At 49.3% G+C, this 18,792-nt stretch overlaps 1 protein-coding gene across 1 annotated transcript; it reads left to right on the forward strand.

The window, feature by feature from the left end:
• Positions 1 to 17,819: 17,819 nt before the first annotated feature.
• On the forward strand, positions 17,820 to 18,313 carry LOC123124222 (uncharacterized). Its single transcript, XM_044544883.1, has one exon. It carries the CDS (start codon positions 17,984 to 17,986, stop codon positions 18,203 to 18,205), a length of 222 nt encoding a protein of 73 aa, XP_044400818.1. The 5' UTR covers positions 17,820 to 17,983; the 3' UTR covers positions 18,206 to 18,313.
• Positions 18,314 to 18,792: the final 479 nt, after the last annotated feature.

The following is an 18,792-nucleotide window of genomic DNA, read 5'->3' on the forward strand; positions in this document are numbered from 1 at the left end:
CACAGCGCAGCCCTTGAGCCCTTCGAAGCTGCCCTCTAAGAACTCGAAACCATCTTGCGATAGCCCCACGGTGGGCGCCAACTGTCGTGGTTTTATCACGGCAGATGTCCTAAGGAAGGGACTTAGTCGTGGAGCTATCACTGCGGGTTAGCTTAAAGGGGTTAAAGCGGACAAGGGACGCAGAGAGTTTATACTGGTTCAGCCCCTTGCGGTGAAGGTAAAAGCCTAATCCAGTTGTTGTGGAATTGCTAGGGTTTCGATGACCAGGGAGCGAATACGCTTTGCCTGAGTCTCGAGTTGTTGTCTGTTGTCCTGAACCGCCGCCGGGTCGTCCCCTTATATACACGGGTTGACGCCCGTCGGTTTACAGAATCCCAAGGCCGGCTCATAAATGTGTCCGGCTCGGTATCTGCTCTTTCTATCTTACAACACAAGTTTACATACCCATACCGGTTTATGTCTACAAGCCTTGAACCGGCTTTGGGCCCTGGGCCTTCATAAAGCGTCACCGTCTTGTCTTCATGGGCTTCAGGTATAGTGAACCACTATGGGGTTAACCCGGCCTCTCCTGGCCGGTTTACGCCCAGTAGTAATATCCCCAACACATGTCTAGCCCCCAGACCATGAACAGCCAGGTTATCGGAATTGTCCGAAGAGCTGTTGGGGGCATGTGGCTTTGATTCACGAAAAGCTGGCTCCGACGCAGTTCTGCACCAAAGTATGGGCATCGGCTTTGGCTGTGGGCCAGTAAAATCCGGCACGAAAGGCTTTGCTAACCAAAGCCTGAGCCCCTGCGTGGTGTCCGGCCATGTCGGCGTGGACCTCGGATAAGAGTTGTCGCCCTTCCTCCTCGGATATGCATCGCTGGAGTACTCCAGAGGTGCTCTTTTTATAGAGTTCTCCCTCGTGGATTTTGTAGGCTTTGGATTGTCGTACTAGGCGTCGTGCCTCTATTTGGACCTCGGGTAGTTCCTTGAGAATGAGGTAGGCAAGGAAAGGCTCGGTCCAAGGTGCTATGACAGCCAGCACTTCATGCACCGATGGTGTTTCTTCAATGACCGAGCCCCCGATAATCCTGTCGTCGGACTCAGTGTTCGGAAGCGGGTTTGATTTGGTAGTAGCGCTGTTAGAGTCCTCGCTGTTTCCCTCCCACGTTACGGATGGTTTGAAAAACCTCTCCAAAAAAATTATCGGGGACTGGGTCACGCTTGGCGCCCATCCGAGCGAGGACGTCGGCTACTTGGTTGCTATCCCGCACCACATGGTGGAATTCTAGACCCTCGAAACGGGCCGAGATGCGTAGAACAGCGTTCCGATAAGACATCATTTTCATATCCTTGGCATCAAACTCGTCGTTGATCTGAGAGATTGCAAGGTTTGAATCTCCTCGTACCTCTAAACGTTGTATTCCCATTGATACCGCCATCCGAAGTCCATGTAATAATGCCTCATATTCGGCAGCGTTGTTAGAATCGGTATACATAATCTGCAGTACGTACCGAATAGTGTCTCCAGTGGGGGATGTTAGCAATACCCCAGCCCCTAATCCGGCTAGCATTTTCGAGCCATCAAAGTACATTGTCCAATGGGAGTATGTGCTGTACTCCCGAGGGAGTTTGGCCTCTGTCCATTCTGCCACGAAATTGGCCAACACCTGCGATTTAATAGCTCAACGCGGTTGGTAGGATATTTCGAAGGGTAGAAGCTCGATGGCCCATTTGGCTATTCGGCCCGTAGTGTCCCTGTTGTTGATAATGTCAATCAGGGGTACTTTGGATGCCACGGTGAATGAGCACTCCTGGAAATAATGTCGCAATTTGCGAGATGCCATGAAGATTGCCTAGGCTATCTTCTGGTAATGAGGGTATCTGGTCTTACATGGCATAAGAACCTCTGATACGTAATATACTGGACGTTGGACTTGAAGCTTGTGGCCCTCCATCACGCGTTCCACGACCAGTACCGCGCTGACCACTTGATTGGTGGCCGAAATGTATAACAGCACTGGTTCATTCAGACCGGGAGCTGCTAAGATGGGGTTGCTGGCCAGGAGAGTTTTGATCTCTTCCAAGGCTGCGGCTGCTTCTTTGGTCCATTTGAAGTCCTTTGTCTTCTTTAAGAGCTTGTATAATGGCAACGCTTTTTCTCCAAGGCGCGAGATAAACCGGCTAAGGGCTGCGACACACCCTGCCAGTCTTTGGACGTCCTGCAGCTCTGTTGGGATTTTCTGTTTTGACAATGCTTTGATTTTTGCCGGATTGGCCTCAATTCCGCGCTGCGAGACGGCAAACCCAAGCAGCTTTCTGGCTGGAACGCCGAAGACGCATTTTTCCGGATTGAGCCGAATACTATGTTGCCGAAGATTGTCAAATGTCTCTTGGAGGTTGCTCACAAGCTGACTTACGTGTTTAGTCTTGATGACTACGTCATCCACGTGTGCTTCCACTGTTTTACCAATCTGTTTTTCTAGACATGTTTGAATCATGCGGTGGTAAGTAGCCCCGGCATTTTTTAATCCGAACGGCATGGTGTTAAAGCAGAAGGGCCCGTAAGGTGTTATGAAGGCCGTTCCAGCCTAATCAGACTCCTTCATTTTTATCTGGTGGTACCCGGAATAGGCGTCCAAAAACACAGCGAATCGTGTCCCGCGGTTGCGTCGACGATCTGGTCGATGTGCGGTAGTGGGAAAGGATCCTTCGGGCATGCTTTGTTGAGATCTTTGAAATCCACACATAGCCGCCAGGATTTATCCTTCTTCGGTACCATGACAATGTTTGCCAACCAGTCCGGATGTTTGATGTCCTGAATAAAACCGGCTTCGAGCAATTTTGCCAGTTCTTCCCCCATAGCTTGACGCTTGGGTTCGGAAAATTGGCGCAGTATTTGCTTGACTGGCTTGAAGCCCTTTATTATATTTAGGCTATGCTCGGCTTTGCCGTGTGGGATGCCTAGCATGTCTGAAGGGTGCCAAGCAAATATATCCCAATTATCGTGGAGAAATTTGCACATAGCGGCGTCTATTTCGGGATCTAGATTAGCTCCGATGGTGGCAGTTTTGTTCGGATCAGTCGGGTGCACCTGAAATTTGATGATTTCATCAGCAGGTTTGAATGATGTGGACTTTGGTCTTTTATCGAGAATGACGTCATCCTTGTCCACCGTGGAGCGTAGTGCTATTAGCTCTTCAGCTGCCAGTGCCTCGGACAATGCCTCAAGGGCGAGCATCATTGTTTTCTTTTCGGCTCGGAGGGAGATGTCCGGGTTGCTTATTACGGTGATGACGCCGTTGGGACTTGGCATCTTCAGCTTCATGTACCCGTAGTGTGCTACTGCGTGAAATTGAGCAAAAGCATTATGCCCTAGAAGAGCATGGTAGCCGCTTTTGAAGGGCACTATGTGGAAGAGTAGCTCTTCGGAACGATAGTTTTCGGGCATGCCGAATACTACGTCCAAGGTGACAGAGCCGCTGCAGCGTGCTTCTTTCCCGGGAATAATGCCTCTGAAAGTAGTTGAACTATACTTGATGCGGGTTCTATCGAACTGCATTTTGTCCAATGTATCCTTGTAGATTAGGTTGAGCCCATTGCCACCGTCCATTAATACCTTTCTGAGTCGAAACCCTTCCACGATTGGGTCGAGGACTAGGGCCGTTGATAATCTGGTAGGACAGGAGTTCGGCTGGTCATCTTCCTCGAAAGTGATTGGGATATTGGACCAGGCGTCTGTGGGTTCCATGCGATGCACCTGTTCGAACTCCCGAAGGGCTCGTTTTCTCTAATTGCTTGACACATAGGTCTCGTAGATCATGCAGATCTCGTCGTCACCGGGGGGTGGTGTGTGCCTCCTTGCGGGTGAGGGGCACTCGAGGATGTCTTCGCCACTTTTGGCTACCTGTCAAACTACCCAACAAGCCCGAAAGTTGTGAGTGGGGCTTGTGTTGGGTAAGACAAAATGTATGGGGCAGGGGCTATCCATCAACTCGTTAAACACCGATTTGTGACCTGGTGAGGATTTCTTTCTCTTTTCGGATGGCTCATGCTTACAGAGCCGCCGAGACAAGGTTCGCTTATCTCGGGTTGGCCTGAGCGATTCAGCTGTAACCGAATGCAGTTGATACTGCTGCGCCTGCCAGGCGTCTTCCATAACGCAATATTTGCCAACTAAGTCATACAGCTCATCGAAGGTCTGGACATGTCGGCGGGCGAGGGCGTTAAGTAAGCCATCGTCATTGGAGTTATAACGGAAGGTGGCGAGGACTTCGGCATCGCGGCAGTTTGGTATTATCCAAAATTGCCGAACTGTTTCGCCGGTTTGTTGTTTTACGTATGCCACCCAGACGTCGGGTTGTCCCGAATTATCCAAGCAGTACTCGACGTGGGGGCGGGTGGGATTGAGAATTTCATCCCTAGAGGACGTGAGTCCGGTCCATCGTGTGTCGTATCCTGTGCCGCAGCCAGACTGCCCGATCGTGCCTCCATGGCATGTTCGGGTTCGACCTGCGGGTGAGCGGCGGAAAATTCCTCAGGGTTTTCTTCGGCCCGTGTATTCGGAGCATGACGCTCGGGCGAGGAAACGTATTCTCCTGCGGATTCTTCAACAGACGCAACTAGGAGAGAGTCTCGCGGGGTGTAAATTACCCTATCGTCAGGTCTGATCCCAATCTGATCATAGATTGAGATCGGGCCGTCATCCAGACCCATAGCCTGGATCCGATCCAAGATCGCATTTCAATACACCACATCGGTTGGATCCATCTTCTTAGCATCTTCGGGGTTAAACCGAAGATGATCCGTTCTCGGGGTGACCAAAGTTGTCCCAGAGTTCGGGTCGTCGAGTCAGGGTGGGGAGATCGGATCTAAACTCTCGATCGGGGCCGTGTGCGAACATGCCTCTTTTGTAAGGAGGGCTGTTTGACCTGACGTCGTAGTGCCGGGGGAACAGGCCGGCTCCGAGGGAGCCGAAATTCCGGTCAGGACAATATCGCCCCTAGAATCGGTGACGTATTCCAGATTTCAGAAGCGGATCTCGTAATTCGGCGCGAAGCCGTCGACTCGCCCTAAGTGGCCGGTAGAATTGGCGTGCAGCACCACACTCCCGAACGCAAAAAGTTGTCCGGGGGTGGAGACGTCCGTGCCGCGTACGCCCTTGCCGAAGATCAGACGGACCATTGGCTTAGATTGATCCACAGAGGAACTCTCAGTTAAAGCACCAATGTCGGTGTTAAAACCGGCAGATCTCGGGTAGGGGGTCCCGATCTGTGGATTGTAAGCTAATGGTGTAAGGAGGACGAAGGAGACGATGTTTACCCAGGTTCGGGCCCTCTCGAAGAGGTAAAACCCTACGTCCTGCTCTTATTGTATTGATGATGATGTATGGAGTACAGAGTTGATCTACCTCGAGATCTATGTCTAAACCGTAAGGTGTAGTTGTGTATATGCGTATCCTCTACTATGGCTAGGGTCCGGGGTTTATATAGACACCCCAAACCCTAGGTTACATGGTCGGTTCGCCCCGATCGGCCTCTACTTGCCTAGCACGTTTGGTCTTCACGAGAGTCCTCCAAGAGGTCCCGAGTGGGCCTACTATGTCAGGTTCGGTCCAGCCCATGCCATACGCCGAGGACCCCCCAATGCAGGTCTCCCTCACCCAGGCTGTCAAGCGCCTCAAGGGCCTGGTCAACCTTTCCTCCTCCTCCTCCTCCTCATCCGACGACTATGGCTCCTCCTCCTCCTCCTCCGACGACGACCATCCACCAGCCGCTGACGGGTACAGCAACGCCGGCGACCGCTAGGGGAAAGGGCTGGCCCGGAAGTGGTGATTTAAGTTTTTATTTCAAGTTTTAGATGTAGTTTCAATTTGTCCGTCGTTTATGTGAACCGTGGTGGATGTTTTGGTGAACTTTGCTGCTATTTGCTATGTCCTATTGCTAGGTCCGGAGGTTGATCTACGTACTTTGATCCACGTTGCATGATCTAGTATGGAAATATGGGTTTGGATATGAAAGATAGGAATGTGAACGGAGTACCCGGTCACTGTCCGCGGGGCGGATTTGCCAGTCCGACTATAGATGCTCTTATGGACTAAAGTTTTAGAACTCCCGAGGGCACCTGCACGGTTTCAAATCCGCATCTAGAATAGAAGGCAGATCGCACGTATTGTTGAGTGTGATTTAAAGTTGTCGTGCTGGCTTATTTTTGTGTAAAATAACTCGGCCGACGTCCGAACTTTGGGACCGGAGGAAAGATGCCGACTGCACACAATAACACTTGCCGACTACATCGAATAGTATATGTTCGCTTTCCACGGGAGGAATCCCATATGTGAGGGAAGCACCAGAAAACTCCAAGGACCAAACAGAGACACGTCTGTCTGAGCTGGGGATATGTGCGGGTGCAGCGCTTCCCCCGTGCAAAAGTGCAACGCGGCTGTCAACCACTGCTACGCGTACAGCGCCACGCGTCCTCGGCGCAGAGCCTCTATATATTCCACCCACGGGCGCGATGCCTCCTCCTCCATCACCAGCAGCTAGATCATTCGTCCACCATAGCCGGTAACAGAGCTCGGTCGACAGGCACAGATTCAGCTAGGAGGAGAGCAGGAGCTAGGTAGCCATGGCCGTCCTGCGCGCCCTCACCCGCGCCCTGGAGGACCTGGCCCACGCCCTGGTCGCCGTCGTCCGCGCCCTTGCCGACCTGGCCAGCCGCATGACCCACGCCAGCGCCCGCGCCTTGCCCAACGCCATAAGCCGTGCCATCGGCGCCTGATTTGTATACCCTCCGGCGGTACCTCTGCACCGGATCGTCGCTCTTCGTTAGAGGTACTCCACCGAAAGAGAGTGGTTCGGCCGCATGCGGCCCTTCTCATCGTTATTGAGACAATCGGGCATGTTGAGTGTGATTTAAAGTTGTCGTGCTGGCTTATTTTTCTTGTAATAATAATATAATAACTCGGCCGACATCCGAACGTTTGGGACCGCAGGAAGATGCCGACTGCACAGAATAATACACTTGCCGACTACTTTTTTTTTTAAGGTGAACCGCCCACTCTAGGCATTTTATTCATCATATCGGCGGTCTACATCCGATTGCACTAAGGCAACCAAGAAATCAGGGATTACACTGAAAGAGATTACATTTAAGCTACTAGATAAACCCTCATTTGCACAGCGATGCGCAACAACATTAGCATCCTTTCTAGTGTAAACAATGTCAAATCCCTGGAAATTCGAGAGGAAAGACTTGATCTCTCTCAAGACATGGCCTCCAACAGAGCTGATGTCTCCATTCTTCCACTCATTCCTGATGACCTGACAGTCAGTTTCAATCAGGATATTCGGACATCCATTATCCCTTGCTAGCAAAACTGCTTCACGAACAGCCAGTAATTCTGCAACATACGCATCGGTGACCCCTGGGAACTTCGAGCAACGGCCAGCCACAAAGGTTCCCAGATGATCACGAGCCACAACTCCTAAAGAAGATCTTCTCTCACTTACATCCACTGCAGCATCCGTGTTTATTTTGATAGTCCCTGCCGGTGGATGCCACTTTGCCTTACCGAGAGTAACACCCGAGCTTGGCATGCCCGGCACATGCAGTGCTTGAATCAGTTCCTGAATGAGATCCATAGGCCGTGAAGGCTGGAACTTTATTTCCTCATGTGTGTATTTATTCCTGCTGCTCCAAATGGCCCACATAACTGAGATTGCAATCGCTGCTTTGTCTTTGCTCATGAAGTTTCCATCCAGAAGATCTCTCGACCACGTCAATGGGTGCAGCTGTGGTAGTTTGAGATCGAAAAATCCATCTGCTTCCCTCCAGAACAACAGAGCATGCTCACATTTGATTAAAGCATGGTACAGAGACTCATCATCATGACCAGTTGACCACACATTGGGCAAATAGCATGATCGCTAATGTGCCTCCTGCATAACTCGCCGTAATAAGGGAGAAAGCCCTTCACCACTCTCCACCAGAACACCCTTATCTTAGGTTGGACATGTAGCTTCCAAAGAGCTTTCCAAGTAGGTTCCCCAAGCGAAGAGCTACTAGCACGGTCTGTTGGGGATCGTTGTAGAAATTAAAAAAAATTCTACGCATCACCAAGATCAATTTATAGAAAGACTAGCAACGAGAGAGAGGGGAGTGTATCTTCATACTCTTGAAGATCGCGATGCGGAAGCGTTATAAGAACGCGGATGAAGGAGTCGTACTCGTAGCGATTCAGATCGCGGTTGATTCCGATCTAAGCGTCGAACGACGGCGCCTCCGCGTTCAACACACGTACAACACGGGGACGTCTCCTCCTTCTTGATCCAGCAAGGAGCAAGGGGGGAGGAGAAGTTGAGGGAGAGCTCCGGCAGCATGACGGCGTGGTGGCGGTGGAGCTCGTGGTTCTCCGGCAGAGCTTCGCAAGCGCTACGGAGGAGGAGAAGGTGTAGGAAGGGGGGAGGGCTGCACCAGGAGAAGGGGTGCGGTTGCCCTCCCACCCCCCCACTATTTATAGGGGGAAGGGGCCGCCCCCCTAGATCCATCTAGAGGGGGGGCGGCGGGCCCTCGGGGGGGGGGGGGGGGCAGCGGCCCCCTTAGGGTTTCCAACTAGGGGGGCACCCGCCCCCGCGGGGGGCAGTGGCCCCCTAGGGTTTCCAACCCTAGGCGCCTTGGGCCCTTGGGGGGCGCACCAGCCCACTAAGGGGCTGGTTCCCACCCAACTACAGTCCATTAGGTCCTTCGGGGCAGGTGGACCCTCCCGGTGGACCCCCGGAACCTATTCGGTGGTCCCGGTACAATACCGATAAACCCCGAAACCTTTCCGGTGACTGAAACTGGACTTCCCATATATAAATCTTGACCTCCGGACCATTCTGGATCTCCTCGTGACGTCCGGGATCTCATCCGGGACTCTGAATAACTTTCGGTAACCACATACAATTCCCATTACAACTCTAGCGTCATCGAACCTTAAGTGTGTAGACCCTACGGGTTCGGGAACTATGCAGACATGACCGAGACATCTCTCCGGCCAATAACCAACAGCGGGATCTGGATACCCATGTTGGCTCCCACATGTTCCACGATGATCTCATCGGATGAACCACAATGTCAAGGATTCAATCAATCCCGTATACGATTCCCTTTGTCTACCGGTATAGCACTTGCCCGAGATTCGATCGTCGGTATACCGATACCTCGTTCAATCTCGTTACAGCAAGTCTCTTTACTCGTTCCGTAACACATCATCCCGTGACCAACCCCTTAGTCACATTGAGCTCATTACGATGATGTCTTACCGAGTGGGCCTAGAGATACCTCTCCGTCATACGGAGTGACAAATCCCAGTCTCGATTCGTGCCAACCCAACAGATACTTTCGGGGATACCCGTAGTGTACCTTTATAGTCACCCAGTTACGTTGTGACGTTTGGCACACCCAAAGTACCCTTACGGTATCCGGGAGTTGCACAATCTCATGGTCTAAGGAAAAGATACTTGACATTAGAAAAGCTTTAGCAGACGAACTACACGATCTTGTGCTATGCTTAGGATTGGGTCTTGTCCATCACATCATTATCCTAATGATGTGATCCCGTTATCAATGACATCCTATGTCCATGGTTAGGAAACCGTAACCATCTATTGATCAACGAGCTAGTCAACTAGAGGCTCACTAGGGACATGTTGTGGTCTATGCATTCACACATGTATTACGATTTCCGGATAACACAATTATAGCATGAACAATAACCATTTTATTATTGCCTCTAGGGCATATTCCAACAGTCTCCCACTTGCACTAGAGTTAATAACCTAGTTACATTGTGATGAATCGAACACCCATAGAGTTCTGGTGTTGATCATGCTTTGCACGTGGAAGAGGTTTAGTCAATGGATCTGCGACATTCAGGTCCGTATGCACTTTACAAATCTCTATGTCTCCATCTTGAACATTTTCATGAATGGAGTTGAAGCGACGCTTGATATGCCTGGTCTTCTTGTGAATCCTGGGCTCCTTGGCAAGGGCAATAACTCCAGTGTTGTCACAGAAGAGAGTCATCGGGCCCGACGCATTGGGAATGACTCCTAGGTCGGTAATGAACTCCTTCATCCAGATTGCTTCATGTGCTGCCTCCGAGGCTGCCATGTACTCCGCTTCACATGTAGATCCCGCCATGATGCTTTGCTTGCAACTGCACCAGCTGACTGCCCCACCATTCAAAATATACACGTATCCGGTTTGTGACTTGAAGTCATCCAGATCTGTGTCGAAACTAGCATCGACGTAACCCTTTACGACGAGCTCTTCGTCACCTCCATAAACGAGAAACATATCCTTAGTCCTTTTCAGGTACTTCAGAATATTCTTGACCGCTGTCCAGTGTTCCATGCCGGGATTACTTTGATTCCTTCCTACCAAACTTATGGCAAGGTTTACATCAGGTCTGGTACACAGCATGGCATACATAATAGACCCTATGGCCGAGGCATAGGGGATGACACTCATCTTTTCTCTATCTTCTGCCGTGGTCGGGCATTGAGCCGTGCTCAATCTCACACCTTGCAATACAGGCAAGAACCCCTTCTTGGACTGATCCATATTGAACTTCTTCAATATCTTGTCAAGGTACGTGCTTTGTGAAAGACCAATGAGGCGTCTCGATCTATCTCTATAGATCTTGATGCCTAATATGTAAGCAGCTTCTCCAAGGTCCTTCATTGAAAAACACTTATTCAAGTAGGCCTTTATGCTTTCCAAGAGTTCTATATCATTTCCCATCAATAGTATGTCATCCATATATAATATGAGAAATGCTACAGAGCTCCCACTCACTTTCTTGTAAACACAGGCTTCTCCATAAATCTGCGTAAACCCAAACGCTTTGATCATCTCATCAAAACGAATGTTCCAACTCCGAGATGCTTGCACCAGCCCATAGATCGAGCGTTGGAGCTTGCATACCTTGTCAGCATTCTTAGGATCGACAAAACCTTCCGGCTGCATCATATACAATTCTTCCTTAAGGAAACCATTAAGGAATGCCGTTTTGACGTCCATTTGCCATATCTCATAATCATAGAATGCGGCAATTGCTAACATGATTCGGACAGATTTCAGCTTCGCTACGGGTGAGAAGGTCTCATCATAGTCAACCCCTTGAACTTGTCGATAACCCTTAGCGACAAGCCGAGCCTTATAGATGGTTACATTATCATCCGCGTCTGCCTTCTTCTTAAAGATCCATTTATTTTCTATGGCTCGCCGATCATCGGGCAAGTCAGTCAAAGTCCATACTTCGTTTTCATACATGGATCCTATCTCGGATTTCATGGCTTCAAGCCATTTGTCAGAATCCGGGCCCGCCATTGCTTCGTCATAGTTCGAAGGTTCACCATTGTCTAACAACATGATTTCCAGGACAGGGTTGCCGTACCACTCTGGTGCGGAACGTGTCCTTGTGTACCTACGAAGTTCAGTAGCAACTTGATCTGAAGTTTCATGATCATCATCATTAACTTCCTCTCTAGTCGGTGCAGGCACCACAGAAACATTTTCTTGAGCTGCGCTACTCTCCAGTTCAAGAGGCAATACTTCATCAAGTTCTACTTTCCTCCCACTTACTTCTTTCGAGAGAAACTCTTTCTCTAGAAAGGGTCCATTCTTGGCAACAAAGATCTTGCCTTCGGATCTGAGGTAGAAGGTATACCCAATAGTTTCCTTAGGGTATCCTATGAAGACGCATTTTTCCGATTTGGGTTCGAGCTTTTCAGGTTGAAGTTTCTTGACATAAGCATCGCATCCCCAAACTTTCAGAAACAACAGCTTAGGTTTCTTCCCAAACCACAATTCATATGGTGTCGTCTCAACGGATTTCGACGGAGCCCTATTTAAAGTGAATGCGGCAGTCTCTATAGCATAACCCCAAAATGATAGCGGTAGATCGGTAAGAGACACCATAGATCGCACCATATCCAATAGAGTGCGATTACGACATTCGGACACACCATTACGCTAATGTGTTCCAGGCGGCGTGAGTTGTGAAACAATTCCACATTTCCTTAAGTGCGTGCCAAATTCGTGACTCAAATATTCCCCTCCACTATCTGATCTTAAGAACTTTATTTTCCTGTCACGTTGATTCTCAACCTTACTCTGAAATTCCTTGAATTTTTCAAAGGTCTCAGACTTGTGTTTCATCAACTGGACATACCCATATCTACTTAAGTCATCAGTGAGGGTGAGGACATAACGATAACCACCACGATCCTCAACACTCATTGGACCGCACACATCAGTACGTATGATTTCCAATAAGTTGGTTGCTCGCTCCATTGTTCCGGAGAACGGAGTCTTGGTCATTTTGCCCATGAGGCATGGTTCGCATGTGTCAAATGATTCATAATCAAGAGACTTCAAAAGTCCATCTGCATGGAGTTTCTTCATGCGTTTGACACCAATGTGACCAAGGCGGCAGTGCCACAAGTATGTGGGACTATCATTATCAACCTTACATCTTTTGGCATTCACACTATGAATATGTGTAACATCACGTTCGAGATTAAACAAAAATAAACCATTGACCAGTGGGGCATGACCATAAAACATATCTCTCATATAAATGGAACAACCATTATTCTCGGATTTAAATGAGTAGCCATCTCGCATTAAACGAGATCCAGATACAATGTTCATGCTCAAAGCTGGTACTAAATAACAATTATTGAGGTTTAAAACTAATCCCATGGGTAGATGTAGAGGTAGCGTGCCGACGGCGATCACATCGACCTTGGAACCATTTCCGACGCGCATCATCACCTCGTCCTTCGCCAGTCTCCGCTTATTCCGCAGCTCCTGTTTTGAGTTACAAATATGAGCAACCGCACCGGTATCAAATACCCAGGAGCTACTATGAGCGCTGGTTAGGTACACATCAATAATATGTATATCACATATACCTTTGGTATTGCCGGCCTTCTTATCCGCTAAGTACTTGGGGCAGTTCCGCTTCCAGTGACCGTTTCCCTTGCAATAAAAGCACTCAGTCTCAGGCTTGGGTCCATGCTTTGGCTTCTTCCCGGCAACTGGCTTACCTGGCGCGGCAACTCCCTTGCCGTCCTTCTTGAAGTTCTTCTTACCCTTTCCTTTCTTCAACTTAGTGGTTTTATTCACCATCAACACTTGATGTTCCTTTTTGATCTCCACCTCCGCTGATTTCAGCATTGAATATACCTCAGGAATGGTCTTTTCCATCCCCTGCATATTGAAGTTCATCACAAAGCTCTTGTAGCTAGGTGGGAGCGACTGAAGGATTCTGTCAACGACCGCATCATCCGGGAGATGAACTCCCAGCTGAGATAAGCGGTTGTGCAACCCAGACATTTTGAGTATGTGCTCGCTGACAGAACTATTCTCCTCCATCTTACAACTGTAGAACTTGTCGGAGACTTCATATCTCTCGACCCGGGCATGAGCTTGGAAAACCATTTTCAGCTCTTAGAACATCTCATATGCTCTGTGCTGCTCAAAACGCTTTTGGAGCCCCGGTTCTAAGCTGTAAAGCATGCTGCACTGAACCAGGGAGTAATCATCACTACGCGACTGCCAAGCGTTCATAACGTCTTGAGTTGCTGGGAAAATAGGTGCATCACCTAGCGGTGCTTCAAGGACATATGCTTTCTTGGCAGCTATGAGGATAATCCTCAGGTTACGGACCCAGTCCGTGCAGTTGCTACCATCGTCTTTCAGCTTGGTTTTCTCTAGGAACGCGTTGAAGTTGAGGGCAACATTAGCGTGGGCCATTTGATCTACAAGACATATTGCAAAGTTTTAGACTATGTTCATGATAATTAAGTTCATCTAATCAAATTATTTAATGAACTCCCACTCAGATAGACATCCCTCTAGTCATCTAAGTGATACATGATCCGAGTCAACTAGGCCGTGTCCGATCATCACGTGAGACGGACTAGTCATCATCGGTGAACATCTTCATGTTGATCGTATCTTCTATACGACTCATGTTCGAACGTTAGAACCTATCACACCCGATCATCACGTGGTGCTTCGGAACAACGGACCTTAGCAACAGTGCACAGTTAGGGGGAACACAATTCTTGATATTTTAATGAGGGATAATCTTATTTATGCTACCGTCGTTCTAAGCAAATAAGATGTAAAAACATGATAAACATCACATGCAATCAAATAGTGACATGATATGGCCAATATCATTTTGCTCCTTTTGATCTCCATCTTCGGGGCGCCATGATCATCATCGTCACCGGCATGACACCATGATCTCCATCATCATGATCTCCATCATCATGATCTCCATCATCGTGTCTTCATGAAGTTGTCTCGTCAACTATTACTTCTACTACTATGGCTAACGGTTTAGCAATAAAGTAAAGTAATTACATGACGTTTATGTTGACACACAGGTCATAAATAAATTAAGACAACTCCTATGGCTCCTGCCGGTTGTCATACTCATCAACATGCAAGTCGTGATTCCTATTACAAGAACATGATCAATCTCATACATCACATATATCATTCATCACATCCTTTTGGCCATATCACATCACACGGCGTATGCTGCAAAAACAAGTTAGACGTCCTCTAATTGTTGTTGCAAATTTTTACGTGGCTACTATAGGTTTCTTAGCAAAAACGTTTCTTACCTACGCCAAAACCACAACGTGATATGCCAATTTCTATTTACCCTTCATAAGGACCCTTTTCATCGAATCCGATCCGACTAAAGTGGGAGAGACAGACACCCGCTAGCCACCTTATGCAACTAGTGCATGTCAGTCGGTGGAACCTGTCTCACATAAGCGTACGTGTAAGGCCGGTCCGGGCCGCTTCATCCCACGATGCCGCCGAATCAAGATAAGACTAGTAACGGCAAGTAAATTGACAAAATCGACGCCCACAACAACTTGTGTTCTACTCGTGCATAGAAACTACGCATAGACCTAGCTCATGATGCCACCGTTGGGGATCGCTGCAGAAATTAAAAAAAATTCTACGCATCACCAAGATCAATCTATGGAGAGACTAGCTATGAGAGAGAGGGGAGTGCATCTTCATACCCTTGAAGATCGCGATGCGGAAGCGTTACAAGAACGCGGATGAAGGAGTCGTACTCTAGCGATTCAGATCGCGGTTGATTCCGATCTAAGCGTCGAACGACGGCGCCTCCGCGTTCAACACACGTACAACCCGGGGACGTCTCCTCCTTCTTGATCCAGCAAGGGGGGAGGAGAAGTTGAGGGAGAGCTCCGGCAGCACGACGACGTGGTGGCGGTGGAGCTCGTGGTTCTCCGGCACAGCTTCGCTAAGCGCTACGAAGGAGGAGAAGGTGTAGGAAGGGGGAGGGCTGCGCCAGGAGAAGGGGTGCGGTTGCCCTCCCACCCCCCACTATTTATAGGGGGAAGGGGAGAGGGGGCCGCCCCCCTAGATCCATCTAGAGGGGGGCGGCGGCCCCTCGGGGGGGGGGGGGGGCAGCGGCCCCCTTAGGGTTTCCAACTAGGGGGCGCCCGCCCCCGCGGGGGGCAGCAGCCCCTAGGGTTTCCAACCCTAGGCGCCTTGGGCCCTTGGGGGCGCACCAGCCCACTAAGGGGCTGGTTCCCACCAAACTACAGCCCATTAGGTCCTTCGGGGCAGGTGGACCCTCCCAGTGGACCGCCGGAACCCCTTCGGTGGTCCCGGTACAATACCGATAAACCCCGAAACCTTTCCGGTAACTGAAACTGGACTTCCCATATATAAATCTTCACCTCCGGACCATTCCGGAACTCCTCGTGATGTCCGGGATCTCATCCGGGACTCCGAACAACTTTCGGTAACCACATACAATTCCCATTACAACTCTAGCGTCACCGAACCTTAAGTGTGTAGACCCTGCGGGTTCGGGAACTATGCAGACATGACCGAGACATCTCTCCGGCCAATAACCAACAGCGGGATCTGGATACCCATGTTGGCTCCCACATGTTCCACGATGATCTCATCGGATGAACCACAATGTTAAGGATTCAATCAATCCCGTATACGATTCCCTTTGTCTACCGGTATAGCACTTGCCCGAGATTCGATCGTCGGTATACCGATACCTTGTTCAATCTCGTTACTGCAAGTCTCTTTACTCGTTCCGTAACACATCATCCCGTGACCAACCCCTTAGTCACATTGAGCTCATTACGATGATGTCTTACCGAGTGGGCCCAGAGATACCTCTTCGTCATACGGAGTGACAAATCCCAGTCTCGATTCGTACCAACCCAACAGATACTTTCGGGGATATCCGTAGTGTACCTTTATAGCCACCCAGTTACGTTGTGACGTTTGGCACACCCAAAGTACCCTAACGGTATCTGGGAGTTGCACAATCTCATGGTCTAAGGAAAAGATACTTGACATTAGAAAAGCTTTAGCAGACGAACTACACGATCTTGTGCTATGCTTAGGATTGGGTCTTGTCCATCACATCATTATCCTAATGATGTGATCCCGTTATCAATGACATCCTATGTCCATGGTTAGGAAACCGTAACCATCTATTGATCAACGAGCTAGTCAACTAGAGACTCACTAGGGACATGTTGTGGTCTATGTATTCACACATGTATTACGATTTCTGGATAACACAATTATAGCATGAACAATAGACAATTATCATGAACAAGGAAATATAATAATAACCATTTTATTATTGCCTCTAGGGCATATTTCCAACACGGTCCGGTCCGGTGCAGTACCATTTCTGTCCATAAGTATTTGGTACGCTGAAGGAACAGTAAATCTACCCGACCTTTCAAAACCCCAGGCCCAAAAGTCATCTGAAGACGTTCTTGGCCTCGGCATGTTTAAGATTGCACAAACGTCAGGGGCAATGAACAGCTTGCTGACGAGCTCCTCATTCCACTCCCCTACTTCATCTAATAGGTCCGCAACAAGATGTAGATAATCATCAGACAATCTGCAGACTGGTCGTAAACTGGGAGTTCCTTGTATCCAATTGTCATGCCACACCTCCGTCGTCATACCATCACCGATACGACGAATGAGACCACCCTTAAGCGCTTCACTGCCCGTAATGATTGCTTGCCAAGTAGCTGATGCATTGGCAGGGCAACCCGCTTGTAGGAAGTTACCGTCTGGATAATACCATCCTCTCAACACACGAGCACATAAACTCTCCGGATTTTCCAACAGACGCCATGCTTGTTTAGCTAACATTGCATCATTAAACACTTGCAGATCACGGAAACCAAGCCCCCCTTGAGACTTGGAGACAGCCATCTTGTCCCATGATTGCCAGTGCATTCCTCTCTTATCAAGTGACCCAGCCCACCAAAACTTGGACATAATTGTCGTAACTTTTTTGCACAAACCTTTTGTGAGCTTGAAACAGCTCATAGAGTAGGCCGGCAGAGCTTGAATCACTGATTTAAGAAGAACTTCCTTCGCCGCACATGATAGCAATTTCTCATAGTAACCTTGTACCCTTGATCTTGACTGCTCACAAATATGTTCAAAGTTTTGTTCAGTTAGTCTACCTGCAGCCGTTGGGAGACCAAGATACTTTTCAGCAAGAGCTTCCCTATGGATTTGCAAAGCATTTCTCACTCCAACCCGAATAGAAGCACCACACCGTGGGCTAAAGAAAACTGAACTCTTGGCCTTGTTTGCACACTGACCCGATCCCATACGTGAGGCAAAGCACTAGAAAACTCCAAGGCCAAACAGAGACACGTCCGAGCTGGGGATATGTGCTGGTTCTGCGCTTCCCCCGTGCAAGTGTGCCGTCAACCACTTCGATAACCACCGCTACGCGTACAGCTCCACGCGTCCCCGGCGCAAAGCCTCTATATACTGGCCTGCCGGCGCGAGGCCTCCTCCATCACCAACAGCCAGAGCATTCGTCCACCATAACTTGAAACAGAGAGCTCGGATTCGGCAAGGAGCTTGCTAGGTTAGCCATGGCGTTCCCGGCGTGCGTGCAGTGCGGGACCAGGGAGAACCCGTGCCGGTGCAAGTTCATCGGGCCGACGCTGGGGTTCGTGGCCTTCCTTGTCACCGGCGTCATAGAGTGGCCGGTGGGCGCGGTGGTGTACCTGTTCCGCCACCGCAAGGGCCGCCGCATCATGGGCCACCCCTCCAGGGTCGTCTACCCGCGCGTCTCCAGGGCCATCCCCATCTAATCCTATTCTCATCCTAATCTAATCCCTTCCTGTGTGTATGTTGTAACCTGCTGCGTTTGTGCATGATTGATGAAGAAGATTTCAATAAAATGGGTGTTGTTTTGTGTTTGTCTTGTAATCTAAGGCGTTTGCAGTGTCTATATGCTTTGTGAGGAGTTTGCTACAAATTTGATTAGTAGTAGTAGATCGCTGGGTTAACTTGACTGATTGGGCCAAATACGAGTTCGAGATACAGAGGTTCATATAGCAGAGGCCAGCGCACCAGAGGCTTTCTCGTCAATATTACTGTTCTCGTTGCTCCTCTCGCGTTCAAGATTCTTTTTTAGCAGGAGATTTTTGTTGGCGAACGGCGGTAGTCATCCATATGAGCCTACCTTGTGCAGATGCAGCAGCCCGCAAGCAATAAGCCTTCATAATAACTAGTTTCTCTGCATAATTTTGTAGGGAAGTAAGGGAGCGATAATTGCTAGGCGCGGACGAGCTCGTGCGCTCCCGGAATCTTCATGCGTTCGATCAGCTGGAGGCGCGAGGTGCCCGCTGTATTGTACGTGACGGGTGAGGACAGTTAATGTGCGTACGTAACGGGC

This window comes from Triticum aestivum, chromosome 5D (genome assembly GCF_018294505.1).
Source record: "Triticum aestivum cultivar Chinese Spring chromosome 5D, IWGSC CS RefSeq v2.1, whole genome shotgun sequence".
NCBI lineage: Eukaryota > Viridiplantae > Streptophyta > Magnoliopsida > Poales > Poaceae > Triticum > Triticum aestivum.

What these genes read in the sequence shown, in the direction of transcription:
- LOC123124222 (XM_044544883.1), top strand. Translation starts at nt 17,984, where the DNA reads ATGGCGTTCCCGGCGTGCGTGCAGTGCGGGACCAGGGAGAACCCGTGC.